The 12,500-nt window shown below is 39.3% G+C and overlaps 1 protein-coding gene across 3 annotated transcripts in view; it reads left to right on the top strand.

Moving 5' to 3' along the window:
- Positions 1-12,500, top strand: part of LOC143027243 (solute carrier family 2, facilitated glucose transporter member 1-like) — a 439,287-nt gene that overhangs the window by 86,088 nt on the left and 340,699 nt on the right. Inside the window, exon 1 of one of the 3 annotated variants that reach the window (XM_076188497.1) lies at positions 8,037-8,954. The exons of the other annotated variants lie outside the window; for them this stretch is intronic. Coding sequence (XP_076044612.1) covers positions 8,337-8,954 — 618 coding nt within the window. The 5' untranslated portion in view covers positions 8,037-8,336. Of the gene's footprint in view, positions 1-8,036; positions 8,955-12,500 lie in introns of those variants that run through there. 3 annotated transcript variants of the gene reach the window in all.

Below are 12,500 nucleotides of genomic sequence, written 5' to 3'. Positions count from 1 at the left end.
CACTGATCTGTTGATTGTTCTCTCAGTTGTGGAGTTAATTGATCGAAGATATTTGCGGCGTTTTTACTAGTGATCGGACGATACAATAAATAGATAAATAAACAAATTATAAATGAATAAATGAATGATTCCGATACAAGTCCGATTCCAATACCTACAATGATTATTATAATCCAGGGTTATTTTCATGCCCTGCAGTTGGTTTGGGAAAACAAATGCTTCATGTATGTATGTATTTTTAAGTACGGTGTGGATCCAAGGAGGCTTGACTTCACACGCACCTCCTGTCTATGTAGTTTAGTTTATGTTTAACGCGCTTTGTTTCCCTGACCAGAAATGAAAGGGATTTTGGATTCCCCGGCAATCCGAGATGACCGGGTCATTGTCTATTCATATTTTTATATGTTTAATTGACATTTTAGGTTAAGATGTGAAGCCCATAAGTTATGTAATGGGCTCTGAATAGGTTTAAGATTAGTAAATAAAGGTTATGTATGTCTGTTTCTAAATTAGAGCCATTGGGTTGTCAGCCCCATGCCCTAGCGATTTTTGGCAACCCTCGTGCTCTGTATACCATATAAAGGCAGCTCAGAGTCCTCTCGAAGATTTTTTGGTTTTATTTTTTCTTTCTTTACAAGGGTGCTGCCGCCTAAGTAAAATTTTCTCAGTTTAAGTGTTGAATGTGTCACCTTTTATCTTAACGGAGTTGTTTTCCCTGTTTGGTTTAGATTTGCATTGGCAATCTTTTACTCAAATGTAACTATTTTTATTATTATTTTATTAGTGTAAAATTCATGGAAATAACCATAAATATATATATATATATATATATATATATATATATATATATATGTATATATATATGTATATATATATATATGTATATATATATATATATATATATATGTATATATATATATGAATATATATATATATATATATATACATATATATTCTGTTATATTCTCATTTGTTCCTGGAAATTTTTAACTTTCGGAAATTGAACTAAGTCTCAGTTTATTACAAATACTTTTAAGTCACCGACGTTTATGACAGTGGCGTTTATGACACGGGTCATCCCTCTATTCCGCCTACTTCCCTTTGTCAGATATAACGCATAAGACGCATATGTTATTTGGAGAGAAGGAAAATGAGCATTTATAAAGAGGTAATTACAGTGGAATGTGAAAAAGATATAATGGCAGATAAGATCTTTCATGTTTGTTATTTGCATAACGTTATCTATATAGTATGCGTTCGCTGGTGCAATGTCGAGATACAGAAACCTTGTTGTTGTTTTTCTAGAAACAAGATGCCTTTAAAGATGCGGACATTTTAACGTTAATGGATGGTGTATGTGGATACATTGCTGTGGTGCATAAATGTCTACAGTATCTAAATCTATTTTGTTTCCTGCACTTTTATATTTAAATCTTGTGAAACGTCAACTTAACTAGGCTTCTCTATACTCGCAGGCTCTGTTCACACTAACTGCGTGGTTGTGTGTGAACCCCCCCATTGACTTTCGTTGTAATGAACCACCGCGGATGAAACTGCTAGTTTGGACAGGGCCTTAAAAGACCAAAGGGGGAAGGGGAGTACCTAGGCATGATTAATTAATTTGCCTGCGTAGGTGTCTCCTGCTTCAGAAGTAAGAAATACTAGGATCCATTGTAGAATATCCACCACAACTACACTCAATTGTAGAATGTCCCCCACACTCTGATCAACTATAGAATTTCCACCCCAACTAACACAGGTCTGATTTACTTAGGTTTGGTTACCTTAGGTTTGCTTAGGTTAGGTTATGTATCACAAGTCATGATTAACTGTAGAATGTTCACGCCAGCAACACTCAATTGTACAATTTCTACCCTAGGCACGCGCGCGCGCGTGCGTGTGTGTGGGGTGAAGGGATATTCTACAGTTGATCTAGACGCTGGACTGGAATTAACACAAAACAAAGGAAACGCATCGATGGACCAAGGTCACTGTCCCATCATGGGGTTGGTGAAACACACTTAGGATCAAGCCTGAAGTGGCCACTCCTAGGATTACAAAGGCCAACAAGAGTAGGTTGGATTGTGCCTGCGGGATTAGGTGCGCTAGGTTGGGCGCACACACGCGCGCACATACACACAGTCTATGTCTCCTTTCAACGCAGATATTTTCTTTTCTTGAATCATGTGTTGGACTCGCGATCGATAGCTGTTACCCTTCCGGATGAGAGCTCAGAGTTAACATATGCTCTATCTATGAGTAATAATGTGACCTTACACACACACACACACACACACACACACACACACACACACACACACACACACACACACACACACAAATATAATGATAACAACAACAATAACAACAACAACAACAACAATAATAATGATAATAATAATAATGATGATGATGATGATGATAATAAATCATCCTTGCCCACGAGAGGTAGGTGTGTGTGTGTGTGTGTGTGACTGACTAAACAAAAAGTACTAGGAATCTCGTGCGGAATCATGCAGTTAGGTTACACTTGTCCTTGTTGTTGTTGCTAGATCATGGTTGTTGTAGTAAAGGATCTACGTTTCTAACTAGACGAAGTCAAATTACTGTTATTTCCAGGGAAAAATACTTTTTCTTTTTCCAGAGCCATGTATATATAATTATCAAATAATCATATGTATACTTAAAATTATTTACTTTCAATTACTAACCAAACATTTGATTCTATTTTGTTTTCTCATAAATACGCGAACGAGGTTATAAATGGGATTTCCCAGTTTCCCTCCTAGGCCTCGAGCGAGTTTGCATATGTACAGTGTACGTATGCATGCGGTGATGTGGTATTGGGTATGGTGCATTGTACATGTAGTCAGCGCGTTGATTGGGCAGCTAGCTGCATGCAACCAATGAACTTCCCTGCATACAGGTACCATGCAATTCGCAACTAGCGACATTATATAGCACGATAGTCGTGTAGAGTCTAGTCAACATGTACTAGTGTACTAGTATACGCGCGCATGCAGCTGATACGAAGCTAGGCTTGGTAAGCCATTGAACTCTAGCAGCTATACCGCGTACACATACGTACGTACATCAAAAAAATAAAGTTGATTGATGCGTTGCGTTTATGATATCGATTGATAATGCAATGATTGATCACGGGTAAATTGTGTTTGCTCTGATCCTTTCATCAATGGTGATGGGATTCAGGGATTGCCAAATGATGGATAATGCATGAAAAACGTTGAATCTTGCCGCGGGAGCGATTTTTTTTTTTTTTTTTTTGGGGGGGGGATCGCTCCCGCTATTGGATTTGCGAGAGCGACATTGGAACTTTCCCGAGCGAAATCGCTCGTCGCTCCCGTGTATTTTTTTTCGCTGGTTATTTCTATTATCTATTTATTTATTTATTTTTACCTATTTATCTATTTCTATGAGCTACCCTATGGGATTTCATATTCTGTCCATTCAAAGTCTGGTGGATGCACTCTCCATCAGTCTGCATTATTCTTCAGGCACATTTTATTGATTTTTATTTATCTATTTATCTATTTACTTTTATTTTTCTTTCTTTTCTATCTGCATTTTCAAATAGTTGTTAAGATGGAAAATATTGGTATGTATGTGTGTATGTATCATTGCCGCTGGTGCACGTGGAAAGAGATAGAGAGAGAGAGAGAGGGGGGGGGTTAAAGGGAAGAGGGAGATCACGTGGTATACGGTACCATCTACCTCCAGTACTTTTTCCGTCATAGAATAATTAGGGCAAGCTATTTTCTTTTCTCAACAATTTACATAGAATGTCACTTAATATGCTGGAAGAAAGTTATATTCCTCCAGCATATCCATTTTCCTTCCCGAAAGCTGTGGGTTGCAAATCTGATCCAACAGTCTGAGGAAAAATAGCTCAGTGCGACAACGCCTTTACACGACTTCAGTCGATAAGGAACAGCCGAACGGAGACAGATCAAAAGAATTGTGGTCGACAGGACAGAAGCGACTGAGAAGAAACCGAGGAATTGTCATTAGCTCTCACACTCCTCTCTCTCTTTCTCTCACTCTCACTTTCCCTCTTTTCCCCTCTCTCCTTTCCTCTCTTCCTCCCTCACTCTTTCCCTGACTATCTCCCTCCCTCCCTCCCTCTCTCCCCCCTCCCTTTCGTTTTTTTTTTTTCACCCTCTCACTCTCATTGTCTAACCGTACTCTCCCACTATCATTTTTACTCTTACTCTTCCCATCTCGCTCTGTTTCCCTTTCCTTCTGTCTCCCTTCCTTCCTCCTCTCTTTCCCTATCTCTTACTTCATCTCTCTCTTTCCTTCTCCGTCTCTCCCTTCTTTCCTCCTCTCTTTTCCTATCTCTTACTCCATCTCTCTTTCTTTCCCTCTCCGTCTCTCCCTTCCTTCCCTCATCCTCTACCTCCCTATCTCCCTCTTTCTTTCCTTCTCTCTTTCCCTCTCAATCTCTCTCTCTCTCTTCCTCCTCACCCTCTTTCTTCCCTTTTCTCACTCTTTCTTTCATTTCCTCGATTACTTTCTATCTCACTCTCTTCCCCCTCTCTTTCCCTTTCTTTCTCTCTCCTTTTCTCTCCTTTTCTCCCTGTCTTCGTCTCACCTCCTCTCTCTTTCCCTTTCTTTCTGTTTTTACGGTTATCGATAAAGAGTTATGAATAGACTTACCTAAAATCGGTTTAGAATTGATTATCCAGGAATGAATGAAGCAACACCAAGACATGAAATACTCGACTACCCGTCTGCCTGCTGAGGCACAAGTCCTGCTTCAATTCAGCTTCAGACATTGTGACGTCACAACAAGACGTCATTCTTCCTAAAATCGCAATTTAACTTTTTCGCTGGTTGAGCGATTTTTTTTTTCTTTTTCATATTATGTGCTCATTCAATGGAGGTGAACAGGGGATATATCCGAAGAATAAAGAAAGCTGGAACTCTGGATTCCAATATCGTGAGGGTCCAAGATGGACCTTAAAGTGTTGGTCTTCCTCCCCTTCTCAAATTTCATTTTCGAAATTGAAGCCAGGGTATATTTTTCTCAAAACTCGTGTCTAATGTCCTAAATACTGGGAAGAGCTATAATCAGGTAGATATACTATATTATTGAAAGAAATTCTAAATTACGTAAAGTTTGAACTTTAAACTACTTTCTTTTTAACAATGATCTAGGACCATGCAAAACTAAGACGTGACAGCCACTGCTGCGTGCAGTATGTAGGCAACGACCTTGCTGACTCTGTGAAATAATCAATAAATCGACCCGGTCTCTCCCAACGGCGTGGAACCCAATCTTCCAGCGGCTGTACCACACAGCGCCGTAGACTTGCACAACAATTGCCGCAGACTCACTTTCTTGAGGATTCTCTAAGACGTGCAGGAAAAAAAAAAGTCGTCTGTCGTGTGTATTTGTTTTGGTCAACCTTCCAGAAGGGTCGAACTCGAAGGATGCCAGAAAATTTGCATTACCATTTCGAATATTTTGGAAATTATATGACGGACACCGGTTACTAGGGGTAACCCTCTCAGGACGTGATGTTTCTTTCAGCTGAATGGAATCGTTTGGCGTTAACTAGAACAAAATATGTAAGGTTATCCAATCCGGGGGGATCAGCGGTAAGACAAAGCTCCCGCTCCGAGACTGAAACGGGTTTAGGGGAGCAGTAGGTAATTTGAGTCCTCCGTCCCCTGTGGGTTCCATACCTTGTGGGCTTCATACTCTGTGAGTTCATAAACATCTGCAGGTCCATGGGAGTCTCACCCGTCGATCCATAACCATCTAGTGTGATTTAGTGGATCTTTAGCGATTAGTTTCAGTGTTCAATTGGTTTCCGGGAGGCTAAAGAACAGCAAAACATGAGTACGTGAATTAACAGGCTGAGAACCTCGGCTCTATCGAGTAGTCTGGAGGCATCTAGAATAAAAAGAGCAGAAGAATATAAGAATTGAGGAGACTGGAAGAGACCATAAGGCCTACACTAGGCAGTTCCATGTCCATTACCATCTGTCATACTTATCCATAAAGTTGCCACATCATTTCTTAAATGGACCAATTGTTTCAGCGCTCACGACATGGTTATTTAGTCTTTTCCAATCGTTAACTATTCTGTTGGTAAACCTATAATTTCCCAATTTAAATCCATTACTACGAGGCCTGTTCTGCTGTCTTGGTATGGTGACCTTACCTCCATTACCTTTGTATGGAAAGGTTTTACCAAGATAGGCCCTGTTCACATCAGCGGTTTGAAGCACGCGGAAACCGTGGCGGTATCGCATAGTCAAGGAAAAACTGCGCGGTTGTGTGTGAACGCTCCCATTTACTTACATCGCGACAGACAGAAGGAAAAGTGTCATCTGGCACAGGAAAGCAAATGGAGATAGGGAGGAGCTGGTTTACCAAAATAGTAATCAACGAATGGAATAGGCTTAGTAACCATAAATTGAGCTCAGAAACTATCGGTTGCTTTAAGAAAAGACTAGATAATTTTATGGGTGGGGATGATAGGTGGTAATGGACATGAAACTGCCTAGTGTAGGCCTTATGGTCTCTTGCAGTCTTCTTCATTGTTATGTTCTTTGTTACTGAAAGGGTGCCACGGAATCAAATAGAATGTAGAATGATGTTTACATTATAACCAGTAGGTGAAAGAGTACAGCTGTATCATGAAGTACCGATATCTCAGGCTGGGGTACCACCGTACCAGTGTCCTTGCGTATTGTGTGTGTGTGAGAGAGAGAGAGAGAGAGAGAAAGAGAGAGAGAGAGAGAGCAAAAAAGAGGGAGAGAAAGGGAACTCCTGTTTCGGTTTTTGCCATTTCTTGGGCTTGGCGCGTATTGCTTTTCATTCATCAGTTCTCCCAGTTCACCTTCAGGTCACCTTGTGAATTCAGCTTGAGTCGGGTTCTCCTTTTTGGCGGGAACTATGAGGACGCGACAAATGGGTCACTCCTACCACATCTTTAGCCAACAAAAAAAAGCGCCGCAATGAAAAATTGCAGTGCAATTGATTTGATGCGAATATATGTGATTTTTCTTTAAGTTTGAAATTCGAAATCTAGATTCATAATGGAATACTTGGTCACGTTGCTTGAGGTCGTCTGAACACGTGGTAGATGGAATGCCAAATCGCGAATTTCACTTGTTGATTTTTATTTTCTTATTGTTTATCTCGGTATTAGGCGGAGATGGTTGGTCACGACAACAAATGTATTCTTGATGTCGACCTACACGAATTCTACATCGGGAGGCCCTGCGCAGTAGATCGACCGTCTGACGAAACAAGTTATGATGAAATCTCGAACGTGACACACCCTTGGAATCTGGAACGTTGATTGGTTGAAGCTAGAGGGCTTGGCTTTACGTCAGTCGTGTTGCTGATTTCGAAATAATCAAAAAAATTACTTTGCAATACAGTCTTCTGTGACTTGGTATCGTTGTCCCAGTGTTGGTCACACTTATGGACGTAGTATGGGAGGAGATGTCTGCCTTTGGATTGGCTATGGGGTGTTTTTATTTGCGATTAAATGTGATGGTTTGAAGGTCTTGCGTCATCGCCCGACAACAAATGTAAGTTTACTTCGTCTGAAATGTAAAGTTGACGCTCTCAACTTCTTTGATTTTTGTCGAGTTTGTCTCAGGATATTGACTGAAATGCTTTATCATTTCAAATATGTTTATTTATATAACAATATCACGTGAAAACAAATATACTACTTATAGTTAGCGCTATATACCTCTTTACATAACTTCAACAACAAATATTGCAGAATATCACTCTAAACCACTTTTGTTTTATCTTTAAACTGTTTCAAAGTGTTGCAACATATATTATAGACTAAAATATAAAGGAATGAGTACAATGGATACTTTTTGTTTAATATTCTCCCTGAGAAAGTATTGCGAGAAAGTTTAGAAGGCAAGCGACATGTGGAAGTCTACGGTGGCTTCCCGCGCGCCATCCAGCGGAGATGTCCGCAATCAATAGTCTCTGTATTTATACCGAGTGTGCACGAACTTGGCCGAGTCAGGTCCTGGTCGACAAACCACGTACGTTGCCGCACTCTTTTATTCGCCACCACCGCGAAAGTTCCTCGTTTGCGAAGAAACAAATAGCCTGTGATTGGTGGCACGTTGACACTGAGACGAGCTGGTGCATTGCGAGCGAATGGTAGAGTGTTTTTATTGGTGATTTAGCTAAAGTTTCCGGCAGCCGGTGAATTTCAGTGTAACTCCCTTGTCCCATCCCTTCGTTCAACAACAACAACAAAGGAAAACAAGAGGAAAGGAAACTTGTAGCCGGTAGAATAGAGACAATTGTGTCTGATACAGTCATGGTGGCTACCGGGAATGGAGTAACCGGGGCGGGCACGGACGAGAAGAAGACCTCTGACTCTGAGGCCCCCAAGAAACAGGAGAAGGAGGCTCCCAAGGTGGTTTCGGACACCACCAAGACAGAGACAAAACCTGTGAGCAAACCAGAGATCAAGACCGAGGTGAAACCGGAGGCCAAGACCGAGGTGAAACCGGAGGCCAAGACCGAGGTGAAACCGGAGGCCAAGACCGAGGTGAAACCGGAGGCCAAGACCGAGGTGAAACCGGAGACCAAAACCGAGGCGAAACCGGAGGCAAAAACCGAGGTGAAACCGGAGACCAAAACCGAGGTGAAACCGGAGACCAAAACTGAGGCGAAACCGGAGGCCAAAACTGAGGCGAAACCGGAGACCAAAACGGAAACCAAAACAGAGACCAAAACCGAACCGATAACGGAGACCAAGTCTGAAGGCAAACCAGAGGAGAAAGTGGAGGAGAAACCGGTGACCAAGATAGAGATCAAACCGTTGGAGGTCAAACCGGACTTTCAGCCGGACGCTAAGGAAGGGGACACCTTGACCAAAGTGCCTCCGTTCCCTGAGAAGACGCCAGACAGTAAATTGGACGTTACTGGACCTGTAAGTTTCACTGTACTGTAGCCCCGGTGTATATCATCTGATATACCCCTTCACGTCTTTTACACTAATCAGATTGTTACAGCAATATGTGTATGAATTTTTTCGTTTTCGTTTTCTATTTATGTATTATATTCTAATTTCATTTGCCCTTTTATTTCATCCTATGTTTTTATTTACCTTATTTTCTACAATGCTTTATGGTCGAGACTAAGTTATGGTAATTCTAGATTATTGTGAACGGTACGATTATGAATAAGGATTGTAATATTACTATTATTTTTATTTTCATTCCTGTTTTTATCATTATTTGATCTATATTTACTTATTAATTAATTATTTTTTATTCATTAATTTGTTTACTTACCTATTTGTTCATTTATTTGTTCGATTTCTTTGCTCCAATCGATGTATCGTTGTGGTAAGATGTTTCACAACCAAACTTATTGTATTCACCATGTTTTTATTCCTGTTTTTATCATTATTTGATCTATATTTACTTATCAATTAATTATTTTTATTCTTTAATTTGTTTACTTACCTATTTGTTCATTTATTTGTTCGATTTCTTTGCTCTAACTGATGTATCATTGTGGTAAGATGTTTCACAACCAAACTTATTGTATTCACTATTCAGCATTATCACCTTTAGTAGTTTGGCCACCATTGCCATTGTTTTTTAAGTATTTTCGTTATATTGGACACAAAAAGTTCATCAGCACCATTCAGTTTCCCCATTATCACCATTACCTGTATCAGTACACATCTATAAAATATTTTAATTTTTTGGTTCACGTAATGTCGATTTCCAACGTTGCCTTCACTATTATATGACGTAAAATATTGTATATATTCTTTCGTAAAATGAGTGTAAAAAAACCGGTGATATTAGACGATGAAATTGATGTAACTCGATTTGGTGTACATTTGATTTCCGATGTAACTAGTATTTGGTGTTACTTAGTAAACTAGTTTAGAAGTTATTATGAAATCTCTTTATTCTTTAGCTGTGTTCATTTTGTAGTATTGTAATACTGTAAGCTTGGAAATTATAGCGAGGGAGTGTTAATCAAGACATCATTTAGCCTTAAATAACAATAAAAAGCAATCTGAACAATACTTTAGAACATTTGTTCTCATTTTTTCTTGAAAAAAAAGATAACAGCAGGGTTGTCGACATTTTGCCGAAAAGAATAAATATTTTAATTTTTCAAGTGTTAAGTTCATCAGACATCGCTACAATTACCTCTTAGCCCTCAAAACATTAGTATACTCATACATCCTCAGTAATTATAAAAAGAAAATCGACAATTTCCCATGAAATCTTTGTAGATGTTAATTAGATCTGACACAATTCTGATCATTGTCGTCTGTGTCGTCGGCTTTCAGTAGCGTAACTGTAATATATATACATTGACATCATGATTCTATAAATTAGACTAAATATATTCTTTGAGAACCTTATTCATCTTAGAAAATGGTCATTTGATTATTTTGCTTATATCACACACACACACACACACACACACACACACACACACACACACACACACACACACACACATATATATATATATATATATATATATATATATATATATATATATATATACTTACATATATATAGAATATATATATATATATATATATATATATATATATATATATGTATGTATGTATATATGTGTGTATGATTGTTCAACGGCTAACAGCGGTGCTTTCATCGTCATTATCATTTAAAGCCCAAGTCTACAACAGAACGAAGTCTTCACTTAAATTTTTTCCAGTTTTTCTCCATCAACAGTTCACCTTTTATCAACAAACTGTCTTGTTGTTCCACCTAATTTTCTTTGTTAATCTAAATTCTTGATTTATTTTTTCTATATACAGGCTGACCTGCCCATTTTTTTTTTAATAGGAACTAAAATAACTTCAGTTACAACCCTACGACCAGAGATACTTTTTTTTTTGTAACCAATCTTTCACTCAAAGAATAATGCTAATCATTTTTTATTTCTATTTTCCCTCCGTTCTGCTACCGCTCATCTTAAATATCTCCTCTACCCTTACTATCACCCCACCTCTTCGGCGCGATATTGTCCCTAAGGATAGAAGCGATGGCTATTGCCAAGGAGACACAATATTTGGATTTCTAAGGTTTAGGAAGATTTAGTGAGAAGTTTAGGAGGATAGAGTTTCTGATACAGTAATTTACACTCTGCTCAGATAAGAATGTTGAATACTGTATTAGCCGGCGTAGAAGACGCACCCTCGTAAAAGACGCACCCCTATTTTACAAGGACATTTTGTGGAAAAAAAATAGTATGTTTCGTCATATATTTATTGAAAGATAACTTTAAGTGGCTTTGTAGTGGAAACGTACGAATCTGTGCACGAAATACAGTATTGTGACAAATGCAGGGAATTTTTTTTTATACATTTGAAAATAAAAAGCGCGTCTTATAACCCAGCAAATAATTTTTTTTAATATCTGCTATCTCTCCGTTGTGGTTCTTTCGTTAAAACTCTCATTTACAAACTCTATGCTACGACTTCCACGCGATATTATCCCCGAGGACAGAATGGCTGGTGAATGTCAGCAAAACACAATAACCAAAAGTTGGAGTTTTAAGGTTCATGAAGATTTAGGAAGAAGATCAGGAAGAGAGAGTTTCAGAAACAGTATGTTACCTCTGGTGGTATGTTACAATCTAATCGTACAGTTGGTAACTCTGGGTGTGATCTTTCAGATACACATGTCATCTGTGTTGCTTGTCATGTCACTCATAGACGTGTGCTGAAAATGTGTCAGTGGTGCCAACTGAAAAAAAACTTTCCAACGATCTCGCACCAAGACACTGGTGTCTCGTCGTTTCGTAAGAAGATAGATGATTCTCTGTAATTGTACTTTCGGAAAGGGGGAGTCAGTGGTGGTGTAATCGTACTTACTGTTATTTTTACCTATGTGCATAACCTTGCATTTACTTGTGTTAAATTTCATTAGCCACTTTTCAGACCATTGCTGTAATTTATCTAAATCTTCTTGAATATCTAATTGATTGAAGTGATCATTTGCCATCCCGCACAATTTTGCATCATCAGCAAACTTGGAGACACATTGCCCCTACGCGTCTGAACCGACTGCTGTGTTTGTGACATTGCAGAAGCTTTGCGTGCAGACGTGAGCTGATAGGCTTCGATCCCGCGTCGCAAGAATAAAGAAGCGTTCAAGGACACAGACAATGGGGGATTGGCTGACATTTTTGTTTTCCTCTCTCTCTCTCTCTCTCTCTCTCTCTCTCTCTCTCTCTCTCTCTCTCTCTCTCTCTCTCTCTCTCTCTCTCTCTCTCTCTCTCTCTCTCTCTCTCTCTCTCTCTCTCTCTCTCTCTCTCTCTCTCTCTCTCTCTCTTTCTCTCTCTCTCTCTCTCTCCTCTCTCTCTCTCTCTCTCTCTCTCTCTCTCTCTCTCTCTCTCTCTCTCTCTCTCTCTCTCTCTCTCTCTCTCTCTCTCTCTCTCTCTCTCTCTCTCTCTCTCTCTCTCTCTCTCTCTC

This window comes from Oratosquilla oratoria, chromosome 7, assembly GCF_046742065.1.
Source record: "Oratosquilla oratoria isolate Oo_2021 chromosome 7, ASM4674206v1, whole genome shotgun sequence".
Taxonomy (NCBI): domain Eukaryota; kingdom Metazoa; phylum Arthropoda; class Malacostraca; order Stomatopoda; family Squillidae; genus Oratosquilla; species Oratosquilla oratoria.
Note: the sequence above shows the minus strand (reverse complement) of the source record. Positions and strands in the feature narration are given on the sequence as shown.